Source organism: Citrus clementina, unplaced genomic scaffold (assembly GCF_000493195.1).
Source record: "Citrus clementina cultivar Clemenules unplaced genomic scaffold, Citrus_clementina_v1.0 scaffold_7, whole genome shotgun sequence".
Classification (NCBI taxonomy): Eukaryota; Viridiplantae; Streptophyta; class Magnoliopsida; order Sapindales; family Rutaceae; genus Citrus; species Citrus x clementina.
Window position 1 is genome coordinate 337,955 of NW_006262075.1, and position 25,534 is coordinate 363,488.

At 34.9% G+C, this 25,534-nt stretch overlaps 4 protein-coding genes across 8 annotated transcripts; 1 reads left to right on the top strand and 3 right to left on the bottom strand.

The window, feature by feature from the left end:
* The first annotated feature begins 4,329 nt into the window (after positions 1 to 4,329).
* On the top strand, positions 4,330 to 6,379 carry LOC18036393 (protein STRICTOSIDINE SYNTHASE-LIKE 7). The gene is made up of 4 exons (XM_006425246.2): positions 4,330 to 4,833; positions 5,234 to 5,538; positions 5,669 to 5,801; positions 5,922 to 6,379. The coding sequence occupies exons 1-4, from the start codon at positions 4,381 to 4,383 to the stop codon at positions 6,201 to 6,203; spliced, it is 1,173 nt and encodes a 390-aa protein (XP_006425309.1). The 5' UTR covers positions 4,330 to 4,380; the 3' UTR covers positions 6,204 to 6,379.
* A 9-nt stretch (positions 6,380 to 6,388) lies between these two features.
* LOC18036259 (probable acyl-activating enzyme 2) lies at positions 6,389 to 8,769 on the bottom strand. Its single transcript, XM_006425245.2, has 2 exons — positions 8,193 to 8,769; positions 6,389 to 7,843 (listed from the first exon to the last, which is right to left on the bottom strand). The coding sequence occupies exons 1-2, from the start codon at positions 8,526 to 8,528 to the stop codon at positions 6,404 to 6,406; spliced, it is 1,776 nt and encodes a 591-aa protein (XP_006425308.1). The 5' UTR covers positions 8,529 to 8,769; the 3' UTR covers positions 6,389 to 6,403.
* A 5,755-nt stretch (positions 8,770 to 14,524) lies between these two features.
* Positions 14,525 to 19,212, bottom strand: LOC18036804 (protein DETOXIFICATION 45, chloroplastic). Of its 5 annotated transcripts, none has more exons than XM_024180941.1 (15): positions 19,074 to 19,212; positions 18,290 to 18,586; positions 18,011 to 18,156; positions 17,615 to 17,758; positions 17,308 to 17,477; positions 16,905 to 17,040; positions 16,568 to 16,664; positions 16,382 to 16,482; positions 16,027 to 16,190; positions 15,677 to 15,748; positions 15,445 to 15,561; positions 15,257 to 15,352; positions 15,035 to 15,156; positions 14,859 to 14,916; positions 14,525 to 14,744 (listed from the first exon to the last, which is right to left on the bottom strand). In XM_024180941.1, the coding sequence occupies exons 2-15, from the start codon at positions 18,568 to 18,570 to the stop codon at positions 14,733 to 14,735; spliced, it is 1,716 nt and encodes a 571-aa protein (XP_024036709.1). In that variant the 5' UTR covers positions 18,571 to 18,586; positions 19,074 to 19,212; the 3' UTR covers positions 14,525 to 14,732. The 5 variants fall into 5 exon arrangements, with proteins under 5 accessions (XP_024036709.1, XP_024036708.1, XP_024036711.1 ...); XM_024180940.1 differs by having other exon boundaries at positions 18,290 to 18,699; XM_024180943.1 differs by lacking the exon at positions 19,074 to 19,212 and adding an exon at positions 18,955 to 19,018.
* A 1,835-nt stretch (positions 19,213 to 21,047) lies between these two features.
* LOC18036805 (probable acyl-activating enzyme 1, peroxisomal) lies at positions 21,048 to 24,119 on the bottom strand. Its single transcript, XM_006425249.2, has 2 exons — positions 23,874 to 24,119; positions 21,048 to 22,777 (listed from the first exon to the last, which is right to left on the bottom strand). The coding sequence occupies exons 1-2, from the start codon at positions 24,087 to 24,089 to the stop codon at positions 21,305 to 21,307; spliced, it is 1,689 nt and encodes a 562-aa protein (XP_006425312.1). The 5' UTR covers positions 24,090 to 24,119; the 3' UTR covers positions 21,048 to 21,304.
* Positions 24,120 to 25,534: the final 1,415 nt, after the last annotated feature.

Here is a 25,534-nt window from a genome sequence, read left to right on the forward strand (position 1 = left end):
AACAAATTATGAATTCCACGGCCAAGAACTCGGGATTTGATAGGAGCAATAATATGTTATTCTCACTCTCTTACTTGGTTTAGATACCGATTGATGTGTCGCCAATCATTTAATGTTATTCATTTAATGCTATGTGTATGTAACAATTAGTTTTATTATTAATAATTAATCTATTATTTTTACAATTCACTCAATAAATGATATTTAAGATGCCAGTTCAGTAGGTATTGCTATTGAACATCCAAAGTGAATAAGCATACCATTAATCATACTTAATAAGCATAGCATTAATCATACTTTTTAGGTGAATTGGCAGTTTGAAGAGAACTAACCATTTTGCTAAACATTCAGGCACTTCAATGGAGTCTTTTCAGAGGAAACTTGTTACTTTTGTAAATTTTCTTCTCTCCGCAGCTCAGTATTTAGAAAACAAAGCAAGATTCCGATAAAAAATTACTGAAATAAAAGTAGGACAGTATTCTTTGATGATTATCCAATGTTGATGAAGCTGTAGCATGAAACCTTATACATATATTGATATATATTTACACTATACATAAACTGACATTTCTGTCTTGTACGCAGCCTCTCCCACTGCTGACACGAGGGCAAATTCCAGCAAAAAGAATGTGCTAGAAGGAAATCTCTACACTGGAAATTAAATTAACAATGTGAGTTTTTGAGCGACCAGTATATATGTTTATTTTTTAACACTCGTTCAGTAAATCTTCTTGAGAGTTCATGTATATAAATGCATTTGATATTGATCCGGCGGATAAGTTGATAAGCTTTTACTTTTTCATTTTGTGGAAGAGAGTTAGCTGTTAGCATTAATTACTCATTTGATTCTGATTCTGATTCTGACTTCGAAGGAAATTAATTTTATGTCTTGGCTACGCATTCTTTCTGCTTGTCATAAGTGATCAATTATTGGATTCACACATTATTAATATCTATTTAAAAGATATATATCCGCAATCCACTAATTCAAATATATGCTTTTTATGTTTGAAAACTGCATGCAGGTTTTAAAGTTACTCCAAATGAAGAAGCACGTGCTGTCTCCATCGTATGTGCAGCAGTTGAATCTTTTGTGAACTATAACATGTATTGTATGCCCTCTACTCTGTATGTTGTTATGTTCGGCATTAACTACTAACTCGAGAGAAAAAAATTGATAATACATATCTAAGACTGTAGCCTGAAATCATTTCTTAGCTTACAATAATATGTATTACCCCGGCTCTTGAATATTCAAATTTTTAATTAAGAGGCTTTTATATATCTTACTTGACATAATTTTGGCTTTTTGTATTATCTTGTTTTTCTTTTTCTTTTTCCCCTCATATATATCTAAGTTATTATAAAACTTCGATGTTATTATCTATTTATTACATACAAAGTCACAAAGCAGGCAAATCAAAAACTTAACTATTTTGATAAGTAGGAGCTCGATAGTTGTGATGTTCTTCAGGTTGTAGGACAACTATTAGAGAGATTTCATTAATACAAGTAGAATAGAGGTGTGGGTAATTTATCTCTCTTATTTTCCCGTGAGTAGACTTGTAATTGCCTTATCAGTGTGTAAAATTCTAATATTCTTTGTTTCCCAGAGGCTTAAGCAAGTGGTTTGGTTTACAATTTGTATCAGCAGCTAGCAACTACAGGATGATAAGAATAGTAGTTAAAAGAATGAAATGAGACTGATTTTTCTCTATCATTCCCAACTTGAAGTTTGTTTTGCGTTGATGATTTTTCAGAAATGTATTTGTAATTGTAGATGTGGATCTCCATACATTCAGCCTGTTTCTGACATTGCTCAGTGACGATGGAGAAATGTAAAAGAATGATAGATAAGAGAAATTGGTTTTTGAATAACGAAAGTTTTATTAGAAAGTTTGAATGAATAAAAATAGGGTTTTTGGCCCTTTTATAATAATTTAAATATTGAGAATTTACTAAATTAGATAAATTTAAAATATTATTTTATAATAAAATTCTCCTAATCTAAATGAGGAACCCAAAACAAATTGCACTCAAATTTGATAGCTAAAAAAAAAAGATTAAAATTCTAAAAGTAATAAAAAAATAAGAAAATAACTTAAAACTAAAAAATGACTAGAAAAGAAGTGGAATTTTCAACCCAACCACAAGGTAGATCAACAAAAGCGGTTCTGGCTTTGATTGGTCTCATTGCAAGCTTCAAAATAATATCTTATACACTCAAAATGAATAGTTTTATCCTAAGTACTCTACTCATTGCACGCAATCATCCTATACCACTCGGTATAGTCTCTGTGTTTCTTAATGTTCTTTGCATTTCTTTATGCAGGGCAAAAACTCTTGCTTGGTAAGTATCTAAATCTAAATGAGGATTGTTATGTCACTGCCACTGTGTTTCGATCTGCAGATGCTACTTTGTCACGGCGGGTTATTGAGCAGTTACAATTTTTTGGCTTTCACAACGCCCTTTAATTTGCTGTCCTGTTTATATCCCAGTCCCAGATATATTTGAGGATTGATTATCATGGTGTAAAATCATCGTTATATAAGCTGCAAAGTGAAATGTTTTTAAGTCCATGCATGAGTGGTGCAAGAACATAACTTTAATCCACATAAAGCAACAATGTCTCTCTTTTTTTTTTTTCTGCTCATAAATCGATGGTGGTGGAGTCGGTTGCCCCAAATCAAAGTAACAAACCGGCGTTCCCTCTCTCCCCTTGGACAAGTTTACAGCGATAACGGCAGATGGTGATTATAGAGAAAGGGAAGAAATTTCATGCCCCTCTCACTTTGAATCGAATGGAAACTATGAAACTTTTGTTTCTTTAATAAAAATATCGACGTAATTCTCGTTAATTTGCCTAACCGAAATGGAATTGTGTTTACCGGTGATTTTGGCAGACTTGTCATATTTTTTTGTTGCTCATAATTTATTGGGAAATATAATCTTCACCGTTGCTCAACGTTCCAACGCCTCTGATTACTAAGTAGCTCTCTTGTATTTTAAAACTTTTATGATGTGTTTACTAAACGGGAATCGAAATGGGTTGGAATCGGAACGGATAGAAATGAGAATGTACTGGAATGAGAATGAAAAATATAAATAAGAATAAGTTATTTACTTAAACTGTAGAAATCAGAATCGTAATGAGCTGGATTTCATTTATATGTTTACTTTATCTTCGAATCGAAATTGAAATGAATTAAATGGTAAGAGATTACTAAAAAGTCATTCTTCTTCTTCTTAATAATAATAATAATAATAATAAAATTATTAACAAAATAATAATCCATTAAAAAATAATAATCATAATCGGTTCATCATCATCAACAAAATAATAATAATAATAATAAGAATAATCAAAATCTCAAATAATCAGTATCAACAAAATAATCTATTTAAAAAAACAGCAATAATAAAAATCGGAATCATCATCGTCACCAACTACAGCAGCAACAGCAAATTATCATCGCTAGCATCTCATCATCATCGGACCGGAACCATGGCCATTAGAGACGAAATCGGCAGCGAAACAAAGACGAAACGAGATGGGGATGAAACTGAGATGGAGATGAAATCAAGACAACCTAACGAATACGAAGCCGGCAACCAACTGTGGTCCACGGTCGACAGACCAACGATGATGAAGATGGTGGATGATTATGGGCATGATGGTGATAGAAGCACTTACAATGGCGTTTGGCTGGAAGTCGAGTGCGAGAGAATTTAGGTTTTAGGAATTTTTTTTTTCGCTATTTATATTTTTTTATTTGAAGTAAGGACACTTTAGAAATAATGAAGAATTAATTGAGGCAAAATAGAAAATTTTAAGAATGGAAGTCAGATTCCCAAGCTCCCTTAGGAATCAGATTTCTATTTTTAATTCTCAAATTACTGTAGAGTCTCCCAAAATAAATCTTATTATTTCTCTTATTTTACTAAGTAAATATGGGTATTAGTCCGATTCCAGATTCCCATCGGTGAATCCAGCAAGTAAAAGAAAAGCCAAAATTCCCAAGTCAACTATGCAATATGACTTTTCTCACGTGGATATGGCATTTGATGCCTAGCCGCCTAGATAATTACATGCATCGCATGTTAAGTAAAATCCAATTTACGTATTTGAAATGCTGGCAAATCCGTTGCCGCAACCTTCCCGCTTCTAGGGAAATGTGGATCAGGACGGGGGACCCACATTTTATTATATCCATTTCTAGAAAAAAAAAAGTGGACTTTTAATTGTTTATTATTAGATTGGAGTCCAACATATTAGAGCATTTTGAACGTAGAAACAACCAAATATATATATATATATATGCGCTAAATCTCATCTCAACTACTCTTTTGCATAACAGCTGTAAAACCAAACTAAACTGATGCCAAACTCGATGCCTGAATCAGTTTCCGCTGATGCCAGCAGCAGCTCTAGGTTATGGCTTGTTACTGTATTTTTAACGGGTGGTCCTGTATTTTTAGCCATGTTGGTTTACAAACTCGATTCGTTCGACCCAGCTCCAATTCCTGTCCACGAGTTCACTCACCCGCCATTAACGGCGGCGCTGCGCAACGAGCGCATGTTACAAGGATCAGAGAAGGTAGGTTATGGAGTCTTGAAGGGACCGGAAGATCTTTTGTATGATGCTCACTCCAAACTCATTTACACCGGCTGTGAAGATGGGTGGATTAAGCGAGTCACGCTCAACGACTCGCCGGCTGATTCACTTGTTCACAACTGGATTAATACTGGCGGCCGACCACTGGGAATCGCTTTTGCAAACAGCGATCCCGATGCCGATCGTATCACTATGATCGTTGCGGACGCTTACAAGGTCAGTCTTGTCTTTCACCAAAATAATTCATTTTTTTTATATTCCATTTTTAAATTAAGGTTATATAATAAGCTGATACGGTATATTTTAAAATTTCTCGTGACTCGCATTGTAATTGATATTGTAATATGATGATAACTCATGTGTATATGATGATGACTCGTGTCTTGATGAGTAATAAAAAATTAAGGATATCAAAAAACTTGAGAATCTAGATGTCATTCCCACTTTTTTTAATAATAATAATAATAATAATAATAAATATCGCTTGTTTTATTAGCCTGAGCAATATAAAATAACTATACTATGTGGAAATTAACACGGCCCTTCTGACCTTTTATGAAAAAGGGTTGGGTACATTCTTAAATAAAAGATTTGTGTTGTATCCATTACGTAACAGGGGCTACTGAAAATAAGCGGAAATTCAACAGTGTTGCTAACAGATGAGGCCGAGGGTCAAAAATTCAAGCTGACGGATGGGGTAGATGTTGCTGATGATGGCATGATTTATTTTACAGATGCTTCGAATAAATACTACTTAAGGGAATACATCCTTGATATTTTTGAGGGAAAGCCTAATGGCAGATTACTAAGCTTTGATCCAGTTACCAAGGAAACCAAAGTTCTCGTTTCTGACCTCTACTTTGCTAACGGAGTTGTGCTTTCACCAGACCAAACTCATCTCGTTTATTGTGAGACCTCAATGTATGTTGTTTTTCAGCCTACTTTTCTTAGTTTGAGATTGATCCACTATTCTTGTGAAATGAAATCACTACCCGAAAACACAACAGAGCCTAAATATGTTTTCTTATGCCTTCATTTTTTATTGCTGCAGGAGAAGGTGCAGAAAATTTTACATCAAAGGCAAGAACGCTGGACGTGTGGAGAAGTTCATTGAGACTTTGCCAGGCTTGCCTGATAACATACGTTATGATGGAGAAGGCCATTACTTGATTGCATTAGCAACGGTAAACACAATTCTTTCTACTTGTAATATGTTGTTGTTATTATTATTTTGGGCAATAGGTAATACGAATCAATTTCAGCACCATTTGTCCCATTTCAAACAGTTTTGTGTAATTATGCAGGAATTTTCGACTTACTGGGATCTAGCATACAGATATCCCTTTATCCGAAAGGTTTCAGGAATGGTGGTGAGATACCTAGGGATGCCACCCATGGGCAAAAGCAGCAGCGGGGTTTTTATCGTTGACTTGGATGGAAAACCAATTGCTCACTATTATGATCCTGAAATGTCACTCATTTCCAGTGCAATCAAGATTGGAGATCATCTATACTGTGGTTCCGTACATCACCGTGGCATTCTTCACCTTGATGTTAATCAACATCCTGCACGGGCCATTATATGAGCAACTTAGTCTGCAAATATACATGATCATAAAAGTGCTGGATTCTGCTATACAATGATGACAATTTTGACATTAAAGCAAATGCCATGTACAACTGACATTTATTATGGCTCTCCAGCTTGTGAAGATTGTAATAATCAATGACCATGTGATGAAAGTGACATTTTATTTGGAAACATGACTTTACATTTGTTTTAGGATTAAGAAAGGCTGCCCAGGGCCTCTGCTTTCTTCCTCAGTATGAACTTTTGCACTTTTCCTGTTGAAGTTTTGGGCAAGTCTTCAAAAATGACTGTCTTAGGAGCCATATAATGTGGCAAGTGATCCCGGCAAAACTTGATTATTTCTTGAGCATCAGCACTATATCCTTCTTTTAACTTAACAAATGCACAAGGTGTCTGTCCCCAGTGATCATCTGGCCTTGCAACAACAGAAGCTTCGAGAACTGCTGGATGACTGAACAATACTGTTTCTACCTCTACGGAGCTTATATTCTCTCCACCAGAAATTATTACATCCTTCAATCGATCCTTTACTTCTATATAGCCATCAGGATGCTTCACAGCAAGATCTCCAGTATGAAACCAACCACCTCTGAAAGCTTCCTCTGTTGCTTTTAAGTCCTTGAGGTATCCACTCATTACAGTGTGTCCTCTGAACATAATTTCACCTATTGTTTTAGCATCAGCTGGTACACTTTCCATGGTGACTGGATCTCTTATGTCAACATCCTCCAAGGCCAGATGGTGCATTCCTTGCCGGGATTTGATCCTTGATCGCTCAGCTACAGGTAGAGAATTCCATTCAGGTTGCCATGTGCAATAAGTTGCAGGGCCATAAGTTTCTGTAAGGCCATACAAGTGAGTTACGTCAAATCCCAACTCTTCCATCTTAGAAAGGATCTGGGGAGGTGGTGGTGAACCACCCGTCGCAATTGCCACCTTGTGGGGAAGTGGCCTCTGGACACTGACGGGTGAATTCACAATCATGTTAAGGACAGTTGGTGCAGCTCCCATGTTTGTCACATTATGCGCAGCTATACTCTCAAATATATCCTTAGCATTGACACTTCTCAGGCATATGTTCGTGCCACCCATAGCTGCCACCCCCCAGGGAAGGCACCAGCCGTTGCAGTGAAACATAGGTACGGTCCACAAGTAAACAGGCATTGAACCCATCCCATGAAGAAAAACCGTAGCAAGTGAGTTAAGATAAGCTCCCCTGTGACTATAAACTACTCCTTTGGGCCGTGATGTTGTGCCAGAAGTATAATTCAAACTAATGGGATCCCATTCATTACCTGGTCTTCTTATCTCAAACCCACTATGTCCTGTTTCAAGGAAGCTCTCGTACTCGTAATCTACAGCAGCTGAACTCGTAGAAGATGAGCTATTGGATTCAGCAATTAAAACTAGGATTGGTGGTTTTACTTGCGCATTCACTAGAAGATCAAGCGCCCCACGAGCAACGGGGAGTAACTGGTAGTCTACAAATAGAATCTTTGCTTCGGAATGTCTAAGTAAAACTGAGACCATAGCCGAGTCATGACGTGAATTAAGTGTACAAAGGACTGCCCCAGCCATTGGGACTGCAAAATGCAGCTCATATACTGCTGGAACATTAGGGGCCAGAGTTGCAACCTGTATGATTTACATAGTCAATAATTGCAATCATGAAGGTAGGCTTAGGATAGATGAAATAGCCAACTGAATAAAACATTGACCATGACTTTTCACAAAAGAAAACCAAATTGACCGTGGATTTCAATGAACTTGAGAATGAAAATCAAGAAAACAAAAACAGAAATAAAGAGTGTATAGAATGTCCAGTTTGCAAGATTAAATGAAGCATGTAAGGAAGTGGTATGGTGGTATAGTCCGGATCCCCCAAAAAAGAGAAACATAAACATGTATGTATAAAAATTCAATTAAAGAAAATGAAGAAGCAGCCATTTAATTTGGGCAAAGAAAGTGATAGAGAGATACCGACCACATGTCCTTTGGAAATTCCCAATTGGGTGAGAGCAGAAGCAAGTTTAAGACAGCGTTGATGAGTTTGGGTCCAAGTATAGTTTAAAGAACCATAAACAAGTGAGGGTCTGTCTCTGTAAACTTTTGCTGATCTCTCCAAAAAGGTTATAGGAGTCAACGGAGAGCAGTTTGCCGAGCAACGAACCATTGATTTCCATGTGTCCGTCTCTGCTGCTTCGTTTTGACCACCAACCCCCATCCCAAAACCACAAAATCCTCGGTTACTTCGACTTATTATGCGCTTCTGATAATTACGATTCAAACCAAGCAATGAAGCCCTCAAAAAGTTATTCATTGTTTTCGTGTTTTTCTGTTCACTGATCAGATAGATTGGATTGGATTTGGATTGGATATCTCTTCCCCTTCGACGGTAGTAATTTACTACTTCAGTTGGCAGTTGTTAACCCAAGCTTTGAGCCAGCTGCTGCTCCAAGTCCATCGCATTTATTTCTTTTTTTATTAATAAGGATAAACTTGAGTTATTTGAGACCTCACATGATCCTTTCAAACTCTGATTCATAATGGTGATTAATCAAATACAATAATACTATTTGTTCGAAACAATTCTTCTGAAAATAATAATAATAATAAGATAGCCAGACCCTCTATTATATATATATATATATCTTGATTTCAATGAAGGTATGTGTCAACTGTGATGCGTATTTCCGTTTTTATTTATTTATTTATTTATTATATATTATCATTACACGGCAGACTGCAGACTACCAGTCGCACTGCTTACTCTTTTTTTAGATATAATAATTATTATTATTGTAATAAGATGTGTTTTCACAAGAAAGACTGATTATTGAACGAGGAGGATAATTTATAAGGGTAATTTTTAAAAATCTGCCCTGAGGTTTGGACTTGTTGCAAGTAGATGGTAAGAATCTGTTTATTTATAAAAAATCCCCTATCGTCAGTTAATTTTAACATTGACCGTTAGTTGACTGTGCAAAGACAATATTACCCTCAACAACAATTTGTAGACAGAAATAACTAAAAAAAAAATTAAAATTGTTGGCGCGAAAGGCACAAATCCTATTTTTTGACAATTTTATCCTTGTCAATTCTAAAAATTTACAATATCATAGGTAAAGATTATAACTATTTCATTTTCAAGTTTTTAATTTTATCTTTTTTGTAGAAACTTTAAGAAAATATCAATAATTTAAAGAGAATTTTTTAAATTTTAAATTTTATCTTTCTTGTAGGAACTTTAAGAAAATATCAATAATTTAAAGAGGGTAAAATAGCTAACAATTTTAATTTTTTTTAGTTATTTCCGTCTACAAATTATTGTTAAGGGTAATATTGTCTTTGCACAGTCAACTAACGGTCAATGTTAAAATTAACTGACGGTAGGGGATTTTTTACAAATAAATCAATTCTCGCCATCTACTTACAACAAGGCCAAACCTCAGGGGAGGTTTTTAAAAATTACCCTAATTTATAACTAAATTTAGACCCCTGCTCTATGGGGTGTATCATTGAGAGAGAGATTCAACGCGGTGGGTAGCTATTATTTATTTTTGTGCCCTATTAACTTACATTGTAACTTATAGGCCAATTAAAATAATGTAAAAATCACACATTAGCCCACTTGGCTCCTTTTTTTATGTGACTTAATTTTTATATGTTTTAATCATATTATAAGTTACAATAAAATAAATTAGGTAAATAATTAGATCATCACTGGGTGACTTTTTAAATTTCTATTTGTTTATTCATATGACAGATAATAAAGGGAAAAAATAAAATTTTAGAGAAATGATCACAAATACCCCAAATTTTCAGTAAGGGATACTAAGTTTCCCTTTTAACTATAATACCCTTTAACTCTATAAACCTAACCTTCAAATAAATGTAATAATATATACATTTTAAAATAATTTAAATATTTATAAATATTTATATTTTACGTAATATTAAAATAAAATAATTAAAGTTAAAATTATTTTGAATATTATCCTTAAAATAATATTAATATTATCAATAGGAAGATATTATTTTTTTAAGTGTAGAATCTACTTAACCCAAAGACTTATTTAAAAGCTTTATAACAAAAATAGATATATTTTTAAATATAAATATAATAATTTAAAATTTTAATATTATTTTAACTGTTACAATTGATTTAATATTATTAGTCTACTAAATAGATTATTTTATTTATATTAAATTTGAATTAATTAAAAAACTTTAAGGTTAATTTTTTTAATTACTATATTCAAAGGGTATTATGTTCAAAAAAATATTTTGGTGTCTCTTTTTAAATATTTGCTGGTCTTTGTGACCATTTTAATTAAATCTTTCCCTTCACCAAAATAAAGTACCTTCTATTTCTCGAACAAATTTAATTACCCTCTATATTTTCTTCCAACAAATTTAATTATCCTTTTCTGTTTTTTTTGGCCGTGGGTTGCTGAATCTTTGACCAACTTTGCATCAATGATTTTTTTTTCTCCATCCCATTCCTATTCAAATTTGTTGTAATTGTCAAAAGAGCACCCAACACTGGAATCCGAAAGCTTTGGTGTGCTTCATTATTTCCTTAGACAGCATCCAAACTAATATTCAACCATGATGAAACAAGATGCATATACTCGTCTACTCAAAAAGCCTCACTGCGAAATTTTTTTTTTAAATGAAACCGAGTGGAATTGCTGATGAAGATGGTTTAGTGAATTGAGATAAATTAGGAACTTGTGTAGAAAATGTTAGATGATCAAATTGATCAATTTTGATGAAGTCAAGTGAAAAACGAGTAATGGTAAAATTTATAGTAAAGTGCATATAAAAAGTAAAATCTTATTTAAAGAGTTTTTTGACGACGCTATTAAATATATATAAAGTATATATATAAAGTCTAGAACAATAAATGTAAGGGTTTCTTAATAACTATGAGAAGAGAGCTAAGTCTAAATGATAATAAATAAAAGTTGAAATATTTTTGTTGATATTTTTAAAATTTTAAATCAGGAAATTATCTGAAAAATAGTTGAGATAGAGTTGATCACTTGGATAAATATCATCTTCAATCAAACAGTGACGCAATACGAAGCGATACTTGATATCATCTAGCGTACATTCTATAAAACTCAAGGAGGATGGTTCTCACAAAGAAGAAAATATATTAATTAAGAAAATACTGAATATTATTGATGAAAAACGTAAAGGTCTTAAAATAAATTATAAATAACAAGTCTATATACTAGTAGCTAACTTAATTCTAATTTTTTTTCAAATAAGAGAATTAATATAAAATCCTAATTGGACTAGAATTACTAATATGACTCAAATAAGTTTAATGAAACAAAATAAATCCTAATAAAATACTAAATATTAAATTGACTCAAATATTGTAATTTCTAGTATATGCTTCCTACGTCATTCTCCTCTTCTTCAAAATGAGTTTTGCTTAAAATGAAAGACTATTTGGAGGATGAAACTTGTAGCGAAGGAGCAGTTGATCTTGAAATGCAAACATATAGCATTTTGCATCAATTTTTCTTAAAATTTGAACATACCAAAACTTCAATTTCTTCTTGCTTGTGGATATGGCTCTTCTAAAATATCCATACTTATAGGAATAAACCATTAAAATTTCTCTTTTGTGTCTTTTTTCAAAGAAAATAACTTATTATTAACAGATCATAGAAGTTTAAAGATTATTACAAGTTAATTGGGATGGATACTCTTCCATCTATATATACAAATGAATCTAAACACTGCAAAACAAATTTCACTAAAATATATGGTACTTGATGATAAATTCTTGAGACATGAAACTTCTAAAAGTCTTGCTTTGGCATAAGCAACTGCTGAATGTCAGCTATTAGCCAAAGGAAAATGCTTAACATCAAGAATGATGAGAGAATGCGAGTTGATTCAGGCATGCACTTGCCATCAATATCTCCGTCCAGTGTTTTTTTTTGTCCAATTCTTTTTGGTTTGATTTCATTGACCTGACCAATTTAGTGACGACGGATCTTTCAAACTTGTGAAAAGTTAAGTACTCCAAATTTCTATATGAATTTTCAGTTGAATGACAAAATATCGACGTTTATGGTATCTGCTATTTCAGTAAGAAGAGAAATTACCACAACTTCTGCAGAACCGGGTCCTCGGCAGTCGGCACAGCTAATTTCCCCAAATTGAAAAAAATAAGAAAAGATAACAAATTGAAAAAGAGATACCTAAGACATGATTTGGTGGAGTATTTAAGTGGGCTCAAAATCAGGGGCTAGTGTTAGAACCACAGCAAATATTTGTACGTGCCAATGGTGTGTTAATCTCTTTCAAGAGTGCTAGGCAGGTAGTTTTGCCAAATACTTCTCCTAATGATGTTGTTGGCGTGGTAAATTGGGAATTACCTCCTGAGGGGTGCTTCTAACTTAATGTTCATGTGGCTGTTGATGCTATCTGGTGTTTGGTCTTGTGGGCACTGAGGTGCATAACCATGAGGGTAAAGTGATGGTGACAGGAGTTCACAAATGGGGTTACGTCAATGATGTTGATTTTGGTGAGATTGAGGCCTGTTTTGGCTTACGACTCGCTAGTAAAATTGGTTTATCTCTGTTACTAATAGAGTTGGATTCATTATGTATTGTTAAGTTAGTTTTGGGTCAAGCTTCTGTTTGTACTAAGTTATTTTGGCTAAGAGTTGTGCTAAACTAAGTTACTGCCGTTTCGACTTCTCACTCTCTCACCATTCTAATAATTTTTTATTATTAAAAATATAAAAAAAAGGAAGAAAATGACAGAAGACAACTCACATCTACCAAATCCCCATCACTGTCTCCCTCTCTTGACTTTCATCCTCTCTCTGTCTCTGGCTTCTTCACTCTCTCCGGCTTCACTCTTTGCGGCTCCCCATCAAGCTTCCTCACTCTCTCCAGATTCTGTCATTTTCTCCTTTTTTTTATATTTTTAACAATACAAAATTAGCATTCTGCTGAGAAAGAGGCATGACTCTTGAACAATTTTTTCCGTCATGATCGTCTATCAAACCACCTGAAAATGAGCCAAGGGGGTTCTCAACCCTAGCAATTCCCATACTTTCAAGATTTAGAGTATGGTTCCAGTCCAAGCTATTTAATTAGTATTGGGATTCGATTCATTTGCTCTTCTAATTTAATAGGATAAAGAATTTAATTGGAGAAAGGCCATTAATATCAAAGGAGCATATATATTGTTTTGATGTAAACATTGATAATTTTTTTTACTGTTGAAAAAAAAAACACTAGAAAATGGGAAGCCAAAATCGTAGCCTTGTGTTTGTACTTCTACTTTTCTCTTAAACATTATAAAGATGTAAAGGAACATGTTTAGAATAGCGAGAGAGTGATGCACGTGATGGGCTGTCTTCTGTCATTTTTTTTAAAATTTTTTTAATATATTTTTAAGAATAAAAAATTATTAAAATGGTGAGAGAGAGAGAAGCTAAAACGGCAGCACAAGCTGCCGTTTCTCTCAGCATTCTCTCGTCATTCTTGTTGTTAAGCATTTTCTATATCGTATCGATGGGAGAAATTTGGATTTACATTTTTTGGAATGACAAAGGGACGACAGAAATAAGTTTCTGTGGGTCTTATTTCTGTTTCTCTTTTTTATTAAAAAATTAAAATATTAAAATAACAAAGTTCACGGGCTCTTTCATTTCTCCCTCGTTACACTGCTTTCCTTTCTCCCTCATTGCAACTCTTTCTCTCTCGTCTCCTAGCTGCCAGCCGCAGCCATAAGCTCCACCGCAGCAGCAGCTGTTTTCTCCCGTCTCCACGCAGTTGCCTCATTCCCAACAGTACAACAACAAGTCTCTTTGCTCTCATACCCTCACATACACAACTGTCTCATCCAATGAATCGATCTGTTTAACATCAGTTGGCTTTTGAAGGTGGGTTATGAAGAAGTCATTCAAGGCGATCAAGCTTCGCTCCAACTTTCAAAAGCTTTGATCTAGCAATAATGTCATCACTGACCCTTTGTCGTTGTTGTTCTCGGCTTTTGTTCTGGATTTTGCCATCTATCTCTTCCATCAACTTTGCAGCCTCTAAATTGTTCTAGTTTGTTTATCAAATTTATTACCCACTATTGCCATAAAAAAAAAAAATTAGAGTTTGTAATTTTCATTAAAAATTCCCATGCTTGTCAGTTAAAGTGAAGCATTTTGTTTGTAATTTTTGTAGTATTTAAAGCAACTATATTGTTTAATTAATTATTTTTCTTGCTCTACCCGTGTTTTATTTTAATTTGCTTCTTTGTGTTTCAATCCTCAGCAGGAAGATAATTGATGGGTAAAGCAGAATCTTCTTTCTTATAGATTAAAATTAAGAAGTCCACACACCAGTTTGTCACCATTAAATATACATTATTAAAAAAATATATTAAAAATAAAATGCAGCAGGGCAAAGACAAGATTGGGAATACTGATTTGCTTCTTATGTACTACATACACCAGGACTAGGAGTTGCTCCTAACAAGATGGTTCTCCTTTTCAGTTGGCAATCTGGAAATGAAGAAAATAAGAATACATAGATGACCGATACAAACTGTTTATTTAAAGAGGGAAAGATAGATTACTGATAATCAAATCGATATGCTTTATTTACATTATACATACCTCAAGTTTTGGCATATGCTTCTGTAAGAACCACCAGGGACCATTCTTCGATAATAATCTGCGGAAATACAACCAAAGGCGCTTTCACAAAGCTATAAATACTCTGGACCATTCATTATGCGACATTATCAATAAGCAGCCAAAATGATGCATTAGCAAAATTCCACAAGATGTACCTGAAATATCCAGCCACCACACGCAAGCTCATAAAAAGAGTCAAACCCCACCAGACTGCTGAAAGGCCAAAGACTCTTGGAGCATAGAGCAAAAACACTGAAGAAATTGCTCCCACCGCCATCTGAACATCACTTACACAGATTTAACAACCTATACAAGTGATGACTAGAATCTTCACAGCATTTAATCTAACAAGTACCAAATTTGGTAAGGTAGCTTACCATTGAGTAAGCAGCGTAAGAAAAATCTGAGACACCATAATGCAAGCCATCAAAAATATAAGCCACTGCAGTTACAGGTTGACTGGCACTGACAAACTGCAAAAAAAAATAATCACGTGATGAATATAATAACACCTCATAAGTCATTACTATAGTCGCAGACACACCAACAGCAGATACATACGTACCAATAAACCAGATCTAACAATCCCAAGTACTTGTGTGTCACTGGTAAACAATGTGGCTAAGTAATTGAAAGAAGCACCCAATATGACAGCTAGAGTAACACCAGTAAACAACCCAGTCTGGAGAAAATATGAATCAAATAATCATCAAACAGAGTCAACCCAAAAAGAATAAACAAGACTTAGAATGCGGATGACCCAAACATCTTATGCAGTTCCGTAAAGCAAAAGTCACCTTCAAAGCAAAATGGGTAATCTCTTTCACAGTGTTGTAGTCCCCTTTAGCAAAAGAACTAGCAATAAGAGCCTACAACAAGTAATGGAGAATTAACAATGTCCAAAGCAACTAAAAGTAAGCCAACAACTTAATCTACAATTTGTCTTCAAAATTAAAAGAGAAAAAGAGTATCTGGATAGTCCTAAGTAAATAAGCACATTCATAAGAATAATCAAGAGACTCCTTGTTTTGTTTCCTTATATTTAAAATTTAAACCTCAATAAAGCAACCAGATGATTAACTAAAACAATATCTTGCTACATGTAAATTACTGTGTGGATAACCCTGTAATCTTCCTCAAATTTTACCTGACCAGATGCAGCTTGTGCATCTGCAAGCATAGAGACAGATAACCACACTTGTAAGCATATCTGATGAGCTGCCATGGCTAAAGCTCCTTGACGAGCAGCTATTGAAGTGCTCAAAGTTATAGTCATGACAGCAGCCAGAGTTCTCCCAAGAAGATAACCACCTGGACACAAGGTTCATTCTATTTACCTGGTATGCAAATAGATCCATGCAATGCACAGAAAAACAGATGATTTATGGGCAAAAAGCTTTAAATTTGAATTCAGTACTTGAAAAGACATCAAAACCCAAGAGAACAATAGATGAAAACATGCTAGATTCAGAAATAATGGCATATTAAGGGAAGACAATTACCAGATCTTAGGTAGTCACCAAAGTGCAAATTCTTCATGTTGGGAATTGATAAAATAGTCCTCTTATTAAGATACCAAATCATCAAAAGTGTGACCATGTATCTGAAAAAGATGAAGCAAATCATGTCATTGTACGATTTTGGTGTCATCAAAGAAAAAGAAGACTTTAATCAGGGGGAGAACATACTGAGATCCAACAGTAGAAATGGCTGCTCCAGTTACACCTAGCTTAAAATAGTACATGAGCATCGGAAACATAAATACAGCTGAGAAATTCCCCAATCCTGAAAAACGGTCATCTAAGATTTAATCACTTCTTTGTTTCCCCCAGAAAGATCCAGTTCAACAAATAGATTTTTTTGCCTGTACAACAGCTTCATTTACAAATAATATGCAGGGCAGTAATGACATGCTGCATGAACATGCATGCTTGTATCTTTCTAGTCATTCATTTATGAAATGCAACAAAAAGAGAAAAGCTTTCTTTCTTCGCAATAATTTCACAAGGTTGGCCAAAATCTTGCCTAGACAAAATACAGGAGTTCTTGTGTCCTTAAATCCACGGAAGATGCCCTGAATGGCCAGAGAAAGAACTACTGCAGGAGCACCAATTGCTCTCAAAGACAGAAACCTTTGTGCTGGAATGCGCATAGATGATGCCTGTCCAGAAAATGATTTTTAAATATAGTTGTCCCCTGTAAATGGAAATAGATGCATATAAAAAAAATGAATAAATGAACTCACAATGAAAGTAAAGATTTGGCAAGTAACAGAATTGGGATCTATGCGATTTGGCAAGTAACAGAATTGGGATCTATGCCGAGTTATAATATCACTAATGTGGTCGGTCAGGACAAACAGAAGCAGAATTAGAGAACTATGCAATTGCCTTAGTACAACCAAAGTAATAAATTGAGTTCAACTTACTGATGATATTCCCATAATGTCGAGAAACAGTCCAGATCCAAAGTACATCGCTAAAGCCTCGAGAATTCCAATTGTAAGTGCTAAAACTAAAGCCGTTGAGACAGAAGGTAGAAGCTTTCTATCAGTTGATTCATCACAGCCATTGTAACTCACGTTTGGACAGCTACTATCTGCACATCATTTACGGTCATATTCAAAGGAACAGTTAGTTGAACCATTTCATGTAAGTTGATTCAAGTAAACGTAAGAACAACTTAGTAAGGTCTTAAAGTTGAATAGAGCTTTCCGAGATCTACTGTAACTTCACCTGAAGTAGAATCTTTGCTTGAACTTCTTGAGATATCTTCAGCCACAAATGATGTTGCAACACTAAGGAGAGGGATATTGAATACTTTTGAGAGGATGTTGAATATTGATGTCGAAACACCCGCTGATGCCAGCTCCAAGGGACCTTTTCAGTACATTAATTATATAAGAGCTCAAGGGGGAATAAAAGAGAATTATAGTCACATGCATCATAAAATTCTCAACCGAAAGGAAGAGACCACGACTTCAAAATTCCCAATCAGCTTCGATGAACCAAAGAGGAAAATTCAGTATGAAAAAAGCATGGAAAAGCAGAAGCATGGGAAAAAGAAATGGAATTTGAATAACCTTCTGAACAAATTGAAGGTGAAGAAATTTGGCGTGAATATAGACTTACCCAGTCTGCCAATGTAAGCTGTTTCCATCAGTTGTGCCATGGGCTCTATTGCTTGTCCAGCAATTGCTGGTAAAGAAAGCATTATGAGGTCAAGCTGGACATTTTGCACACATGATTGGCTGGTGGCAGCACTCTTCCTTGACTCACTGGGAAAAATTCAGAACCTCAGCAACCAGAAAAAGAAGAAAGAGAGTGCTGATACAAGAAGAAATGATAAAAACTTCACAGAAAGTCATCTTCCAGTTAAAAGGCCTAAAGCAAATAAGTTTCAAGCTTTACTTGCTCAGTTCTCCACCGTCAGATGCTAACCTTTCCCCAACACCGGAAGGATTGATTGTGATATAATCCGAAGCATGTTGATCACTGACTGATCCACAACACATAATGGCAGGGTTGAAGCCATTTTTAGCCCGATTTATAACCCCAAAGGAACAATTGGGAGGAGCTATGACCATGCTATAGATTGGAAAAGCTTTGCCCATTTTGTTTATTGCTCTTCTTTGGAAACTCGTACCAGTAATTCCACAAGAGCGTCCTCCGATGAACTGATTAACTGCCATATTGCTGATGATCGGCCTATGTGTATCATACAATCAATGAAAATTCAACAAAGAGCATATTCCAAATGATTTGTTAACAACATTGTAGTGTAGAAACATATGAACATCGGCAACAGTTTGAGTTGGTTACTGAAAGAACACATTAAAACAGAAGAGACAACATTATCGTATAAGAATAATCACGTTACTCTAATATAAAAACCCAGAATAGAAAAGAATCAATTGAATTGAACCGAATACAACAATGTGGCTAGAGTTAACTGAAACCCCACTTTCCTTTCCGAAAAAGTAAATTCCCACTAACCCAAAGAAACCTCTATCACAGCAACAACATACAATAGTCAAACCAATTTGTCACAGAAAGCTCATGAACATTCAGCATACTTCTCTTTGGTTGCAAAGAAAATGTCAGGGGTAACAGCATTAAAAAGACACCCATAAAGCTAAAAGTTCAACTGGACAAAGAAAGCTTAAGCAGAGTGCGTGAAAACTGAAAATATTACCTGAACTGAAGAGTCTCAGTGGAGGACAAACGGTCGGTGGCAATTTTGCAGCTCGTTAATGTCGTTATGTAGCGGTTAGCTGTGCATTTGTTGAACGTGTCAGCGTCAGTGTGTGGACTCTGATGTATTACAATTGCTGCCGCATCATGATTTTTTAAAATAAATACACGTTTATCTTACATTAATTGTTTGTTGTACAATTAATATAATACGCAAGTTCAGTTAAAATAATGTTATATTATTATAGGCAAATAAATGTGAAATCAGGATACCTATGCCACGCTGCCTTACTTTACTGGATTAATTATAAGCTTATGTTAAAATAAAGGGCACGTGCCATTACTGGATTACAAGCACTGAGCAGCAGAAACATAATAACCTTACATTAACACTAAATTCCAATTATGATTATCAAAGGATTTCCTAAGAATGGAGGGCTTCATCTAGGTTGTTTGCGATCATTTTCTTTTTCGTTTTTTTTCTAGTTTCCATCAATCATTAACTTCCTTATTTAAACAAGCCACGTGATATTATTAGTTGTACTACATCTGTTGCTTTGATGTAGTACATACATGAATGACAAAAATAATGCTGCGTGTATCTAGAACTTAGAGAAATTTCTTCAAGGTAAATCGTAATAAAATTATATGTATGACTTTTCTCTAAGGTGAGGATGATTTTTTGAGAGAGGACCAGAAGAATAATCTATTTTGAAAAAGCACAATAAAAGAAGTAGTTGATAAGTTGTTTTCGCAAAAATCAATGTGATTTTAAAATCAAGCTACCATGAGATTGACTTCATTAATTGGAATTTTGTGATCATTTCAAGTGAAATTCACATGTTAGGTTTTTAATTCTCTGAAGTGGCCCTCCCAATAAGTGCATTCCTCCATTCGCTTTCTTGATCAGCTTAGCTGTATTGGAAAAACAAATTCAGATTTTCACTGATGCTACGCGTAATACATTGCCCTACAACATGCTTGATTGGTCTTTGTCTTGGCCAATTTCCATCATAATCATACCAACCCCATTAATTCTCAATTTTCTGTTGCCGTGGTGATTAAAATTTCCTCAAATTATTGAAATGAGTGTCTGGTACTAGGGCCCCTGCTGTCCGAAGGCAATGCTCACGTGAAAACAGAAGCTTTGTCGAATATACGATGAGCACATTGTTTTTTGTAGTGATTCTTTATGTGAACATTTAAGTACTTGGGGCTCTACCAATGGGTCTTTGGTCAAGTGTGAGAACTCTTGCACTTACAATGTTGAGTGTAAGGATTGAGTTTTCATAAAAATATTTATGAGGGTTATTTACAATCCTCCATCAATTATCAAATAATTGAGTGGAGTCAGTCTATCCCTCACGAAATGTGAGCGGAGTGGATAACCCTCGAATATTTGAGATGGTGTAAAGAATCTAGGCAGCGCTTTAGAGGATGGACAGTTCTCGAATATTTGAGAGGGTTTAAAGAATCTAGGCAGCGCTTTAGAGGATGGACAGTCCTCGAATATTTGAGAGAATTTAAAGAATCTAGGTAACGCTTTAGAAGAGCAGCGCTTTAGATGAGTACATGACACGAAGAATATCCCAATTGTGAGTACATGCCACGAAGAAGATCTCAATTGTAGAAGGTCTCAATTATAGAATCTGTAAATGAGTACATGCCACGAAAAATATCCCAATTGTAAAATGTCCCAATTGTAGAATCTATTATATTACAGAATTAAAAAAAAAATACATGGGGCCCTTCTTGGGATCATTAACGTAGATATCAAAACGGGAAGTAAAATTTTGGTAACACAGAATATTAATTGATAACAGGCTGTCGTGAATATTTGATCTAATTGACTCTACATTTCAAAACGGGAAGTAAACATAATATCCCAATTGTAGAATTAGTAGATGAATACATGCCACGAAAAATATTCCAATTATAGAAGATCTCAATTGTAAAATCTGTTATATAACAATATTAAAAAAAAAAAAGTACCTAGGGCCCTTCTTGGGATCATTAACGTGGATATCAAAACCGGAAGTAAAATTTTGGTAACACAGAATATTAATTGATAACAGGCTGTCGTGAATATTTGATCTAATTAACTCTACATAAAGTTTTTGACTTCCAAGGAACATTGAAATTTGGACAGTAGTATCTCAGGGGAATCAAAGCGAATGAAATTAAACCTTTATTTTTATTTTTTTGATACATGAAATTAAACCTTTATTTTGATTAGAGTGACCACCCCACGGCAGTGGCATTGACCTTCCCCCTGAGCACAAATTTCTGCACTTTACCAGTAGAATTGACTGGTATGTCTTCAAAAAATATGGCCCTTGGAACCACATAACTTGGCAATTCATCCCCACAAAACTTAACAAGCTCTTCAGGGCTTGCTTCACGTCCCTCCTTCAGTTTCACAAAAGCAACAGGCACTTCCTTCAATTGATCATCAACTTTTCCAACAACAGCAGCTTCCAAAACCTTTGGATTACTTAACAACACTGCTTCCACCTCTAATGAGCTTATAATCTCTGCCCCAGAAATGATAATGTCCTTTCTTCGATCCTTCATTTGAACGTACCCATCAGGATTTCTGACTGCAAGATCACCAGTATGATACCATCCATTCCTGAAAGCTTCCTCTGTTGCTTTCGGATTCTTGAAGTATCCCAACATCACAGTATTGGCTCTAAACATTACTTCACCCAGAGTTTTTCCATCATGTGGTACACTTTTCATCGTATTCTGGTCTTTCACATCGACCCCTTGAATTAGAAGATTGTTAAGCCCTTCGCGATGTTTGGTCATTTCATGTTCATGATCCAATGCTGAAGACTCCCCTTCAGGTTTCCATTGTCTTACAATAGCTGGACCAAGAACTTCTGTCATTCCATATGCGTGGCGGATGTTAAATCCAAAGTTTGCAACTTGTTCTAGAACCTCGACTGTAGGCAGAACACCAGCAATGACAATAGTTACCTTCCGTTGAAGTTGGTTTTGGTCACTTGCCGATGCATTTGCAATCATGTTGAGAATTCTGGGCTGGCCACATAAATGAGTAACCTTGTGAATAAGTATAGAATCAAATATGATTTTTGCTGAGACAGTTCTAATGCAGACATTGATGCCACCAACAGCGGCCATTGCCCAAGTGCAGCACCAGCCATTGCATCGAAACATGTCGAGTGTCCATAGAAACACAGGCATGTCTCTCACGTCACAGCGAGAAATCTGTGCCAAAGAATTGAGATAGGCACCTCTATGGCTGTAAACTACCCCCTTAGGATCCCCAGTTGATCCTGAAGTATAATTCACAGAAATCGGATCACATTCGTGATTCGGTTGCATCATCTCAAAATCAGCTTTTCCCATTTCAAGAAGATCATTGTAATCCAAACTACCCGATGGGAAATTGTTGGCTACTGAACAAGTACTTGGTTGGTAGTGGTCACATTCAGGGATTGTCACAAGGAGAGGTGCCTTGTCACATTTGTGATTGGGGGAGAGTATGTCAAGTGCATTTTGGACAACTTCCACAAATTGATAATCGACAAATATGATCTTGGCTTCCAGCTGTCGAAGAATTGATGCCAATGTGGCTGAATCTAACCTGGTATTAAGTGCAGAGAGAACTGCCCCTGCCATTGGAACAGCAAAGTGCAGCTTGTACAGTGCTGGAATATTTGGTGCCATAGCCGCAACCTGCCCAAATAGCAAGCAGGGCCCAATGAGCTGTTTTCCAAGTTGACCCGCTAACCTATTGACAGTCGAATCGAAATTGGATACTAGCTAGCTAGAAATAGATGCCTTTTAACTTTAGTTTTAATTTTATGATGACCTTTCTTTTGTATGTTAATGTTCGTCGAACATGGACTAGTCACTTGCACCAATCGTGCAAAATGGAACCGACAAATTTTGCAATTAATTTGTCCGGGTTCATGATTGGGTGCAATTCTAAAAATTTTAGAATTTTTCCATAATTGAACACCAAGAAATTAATAAAAGACTTGCGAGTTTGTTGAAGTTGAAGAGGGTCCGCCAATTAATGTGTTACTATATTCACTTCAATTTTTGGCTATAAAGTACAAATTCTCCAATGGCTGTATATTTTATATAACAACATTTAAAAAATATATTCACCAAATTACAAGTAGAGGTTTTATATTAAACTCTATTGACTTGAACCTAATGCATCTTGACCTTTTGGAGTCCACTTGGCACGTAGTATCAATAATTTTCAAAGGTTATTTTCCTTTTTTTTCTATATTTTAAAGCTTTCTGAGGCTGAGCATCTCCAATGGAAGAAATAGCAGATTCATACCGTCGATTGTCTTCGCTGTTTCCAATGTTATTGTTTGTTATTAACATTTCTTCCGATCTAAAGCTATCGTTAATTAAGTTATCGTTGGACCTAAAATCTGACTTTAAAACCATGTAAAATCATCGCTTAACTCAAAACCAACACAGATATGCATATGTGCGTGTGCATCGGTCACAAAATACCATTCATACAACTTTCATGTGGAAGCAAGACCTTCTGGATTCTGGTTTCAAGTTTGAGGAGTTGTTTGTTATGTGGAGACTTTTAATTTGTTAACAAAAAAATCAGTAGCTATGAATAAGAAACAAACCATGCATTAAGTAGTAATTAATAAGGCCGGTTAGCTGTATATATGTTTATATAGCGGAAGGCAATAATATTAGAAGTGATCTTGAAGAAATCAATTAATATTAATAAAAATATTTATGCATAAAGCGTTGAATGAGTGAAATGAAGATGAGGAAAAATGAAACTTACGATATCACCACGAGAAATCTTCAACTGAGCTAAAGCAGAAGCAAGCTTGAGGCATATTTGATGAGTTTGTCTCCAAGAAAATCTAACAGTGCCATAAATAATGGAAGTAGCATCTCCATAGACATGGGCAGCTCGCTCTAGGAAGTCTATTGGAGTCAATGGCACGTTATTAGCAGAGGCAGAGCACAGACGACCGCCCAAACATTCCATTGCCATTTCGTCTCTCTCCCTTTACCTCTACCTCTACCTCCTATATGAGGAATTATATATATATATAGTGCGAGACGGGTAATTTTTAAAAACCTCCCCTGGGGTTTGGGCTTGTTGCAAGTAGATGGCGAGAATTGATTTATTTGTAAAAAATCCCCTACCGTCAGTTAATTTTAACATTGACCGTTAGTTGACTGTGCAAAGACAATATTACCCTTAACAATAATTTGTAGACGGAAATAACTAAAAAAAAATTAAAATTGTTGGCTATTTTACCCTCTTTAAATTATTGATATTTTCTTAAAGTTCCTACAAGAAAGATAAAATTAAAAATTTTAAAAATTATCTTTAAATTATTGATATTTTCTTAAAGTTTCTACAAAAAAGATAAAATTAAAAACTTGAAAATGAAATAGTTATAATCTTTACTTATGATATTGTAAATTTTTAGAATTAACAAGGATAAAATTGTCAAAAAATAGGGTTTGTGCTTTTCGCGCCAATAATTTTAATTTTTTTTTAGTTATTTCTGTCTACAAATTGTTGTTGAGGGTAATATTGTCTTTGCACAGTCAACTAACGGTCAATGTTAAAGTTAACTGACGGTATGGGGTTTTTTTACAAATAAACAAATTCTCGCCATCTACTTGCAACAAGTCCAAACCTCAGGAGAGGTTTTTAAAAATTACCCAGTGCGAGACTATACAGCTAAGTTCTGGTCTTTGAGTCAGCCCATAAACCATTTAATATTATATTACATATGCCAAAGAAATTAACTCAGTTATATCATATAGAATTATAGACGCAAGACGCAAAAATTAAGTTAGTTTGATATAAGAATTCGATCGTGATAGCAATTAATACTTTTTTACTCATTTTGATAGTTGATATTCGTACTCATAAAGATGTTCTGCGAGTCTTTTTATTCTCAATCGGCCAATCCTATACAAGACTATGGGACTCTCAAGTCAAGTCCCAACTGGTACATTAATTGGAGAGCTTTAATATGCGTATTTTAATTTTCCTAGGGGGTTACACATTTAGAATTGACATCAGTTAGATTTAATCGAACGGTTAGAAATGTAATGAACAATAATAAAAAAGTTTTAGAAAATTAAGAAAGATTTTTTTAATTCTCTAATGTTTGTTATCCATTCATGTAAGATAACAAGGACCTTATTACGTACTAATTGGTCATTCACTTTACGTTTACAATGTGAACACTTCTTTTCTTTCTTTATGGTATGCACAAAATATGAGGACTTCAATTGTTTGTTGACGTGGATTTCACTAGAAAACAAGAAAAAAAATTCAAAAATCAAGAAATTTTTAGTCGTCTTTGATTGTGTGTGTACAATTTTTTTTTGGGGAGGGGGGGGGGGGGGAGAGAATCCAGTAAAGGTCGGCAAAGAAAAAATATTTTTTTCTTCCTCTATCTCTTTTAGCTTTCC

Coding starts and splice junctions, on each gene's coding strand:
- LOC18036393 (XM_006425246.2), top strand. CDS start 4,381: ATGCCAAACTCGATGCCTGAATCAGTTTCCGCTGATGCCAGCAGCAGC. Junction 4,834..5,233: donor TCGTTGCGGACGCTTACAAG/GTCAGTCTTGTC, acceptor ATTACGTAACAG/GGGCTACTGAAAATAAGCGG. Junction 5,802..5,921: donor ACTTGATTGCATTAGCAACG/GTAAACACAATT, acceptor GTAATTATGCAG/GAATTTTCGACTTACTGGGA.
- LOC18036259 (XM_006425245.2), bottom strand. CDS start 8,528: ATGAATAACTTTTTGAGGGCTTCATTGCTTGGTTTGAATCGTAATTAT. Junction 7,844..8,192: donor GAATTTCCAAAGGACATGTG/GTCGGTATCTCT, acceptor TAAATCATACAG/GTTGCAACTCTGGCCCCTAA.
- LOC18036804 (XM_024180941.1), bottom strand. CDS start 18,570: ATGGCAGTTAATCAGTTCATCGGAGGACGCTCTTGTGGAATTACTGGT. Junction 15,749..16,026: donor CACAAGCTGCATCTGGTCAG/GTAAAATTTGAG, acceptor TACTTGTTGTAG/GCTCTTATTGCTAGTTCTTT. Junction 14,917..15,034: donor GTGGTGGCTGGATATTTCAG/GTACATCTTGTG, acceptor GTATTTCCGCAG/ATTATTATCGAAGAATGGTC.
- LOC18036805 (XM_006425249.2), bottom strand. CDS start 24,089: ATGGCAATGGAATGTTTGGGCGGTCGTCTGTGCTCTGCCTCTGCTAAT. Junction 22,778..23,873: donor AGATTTCTCGTGGTGATATC/GTAAGTTTCATT, acceptor CTATTTGGGCAG/GTTGCGGCTATGGCACCAAA.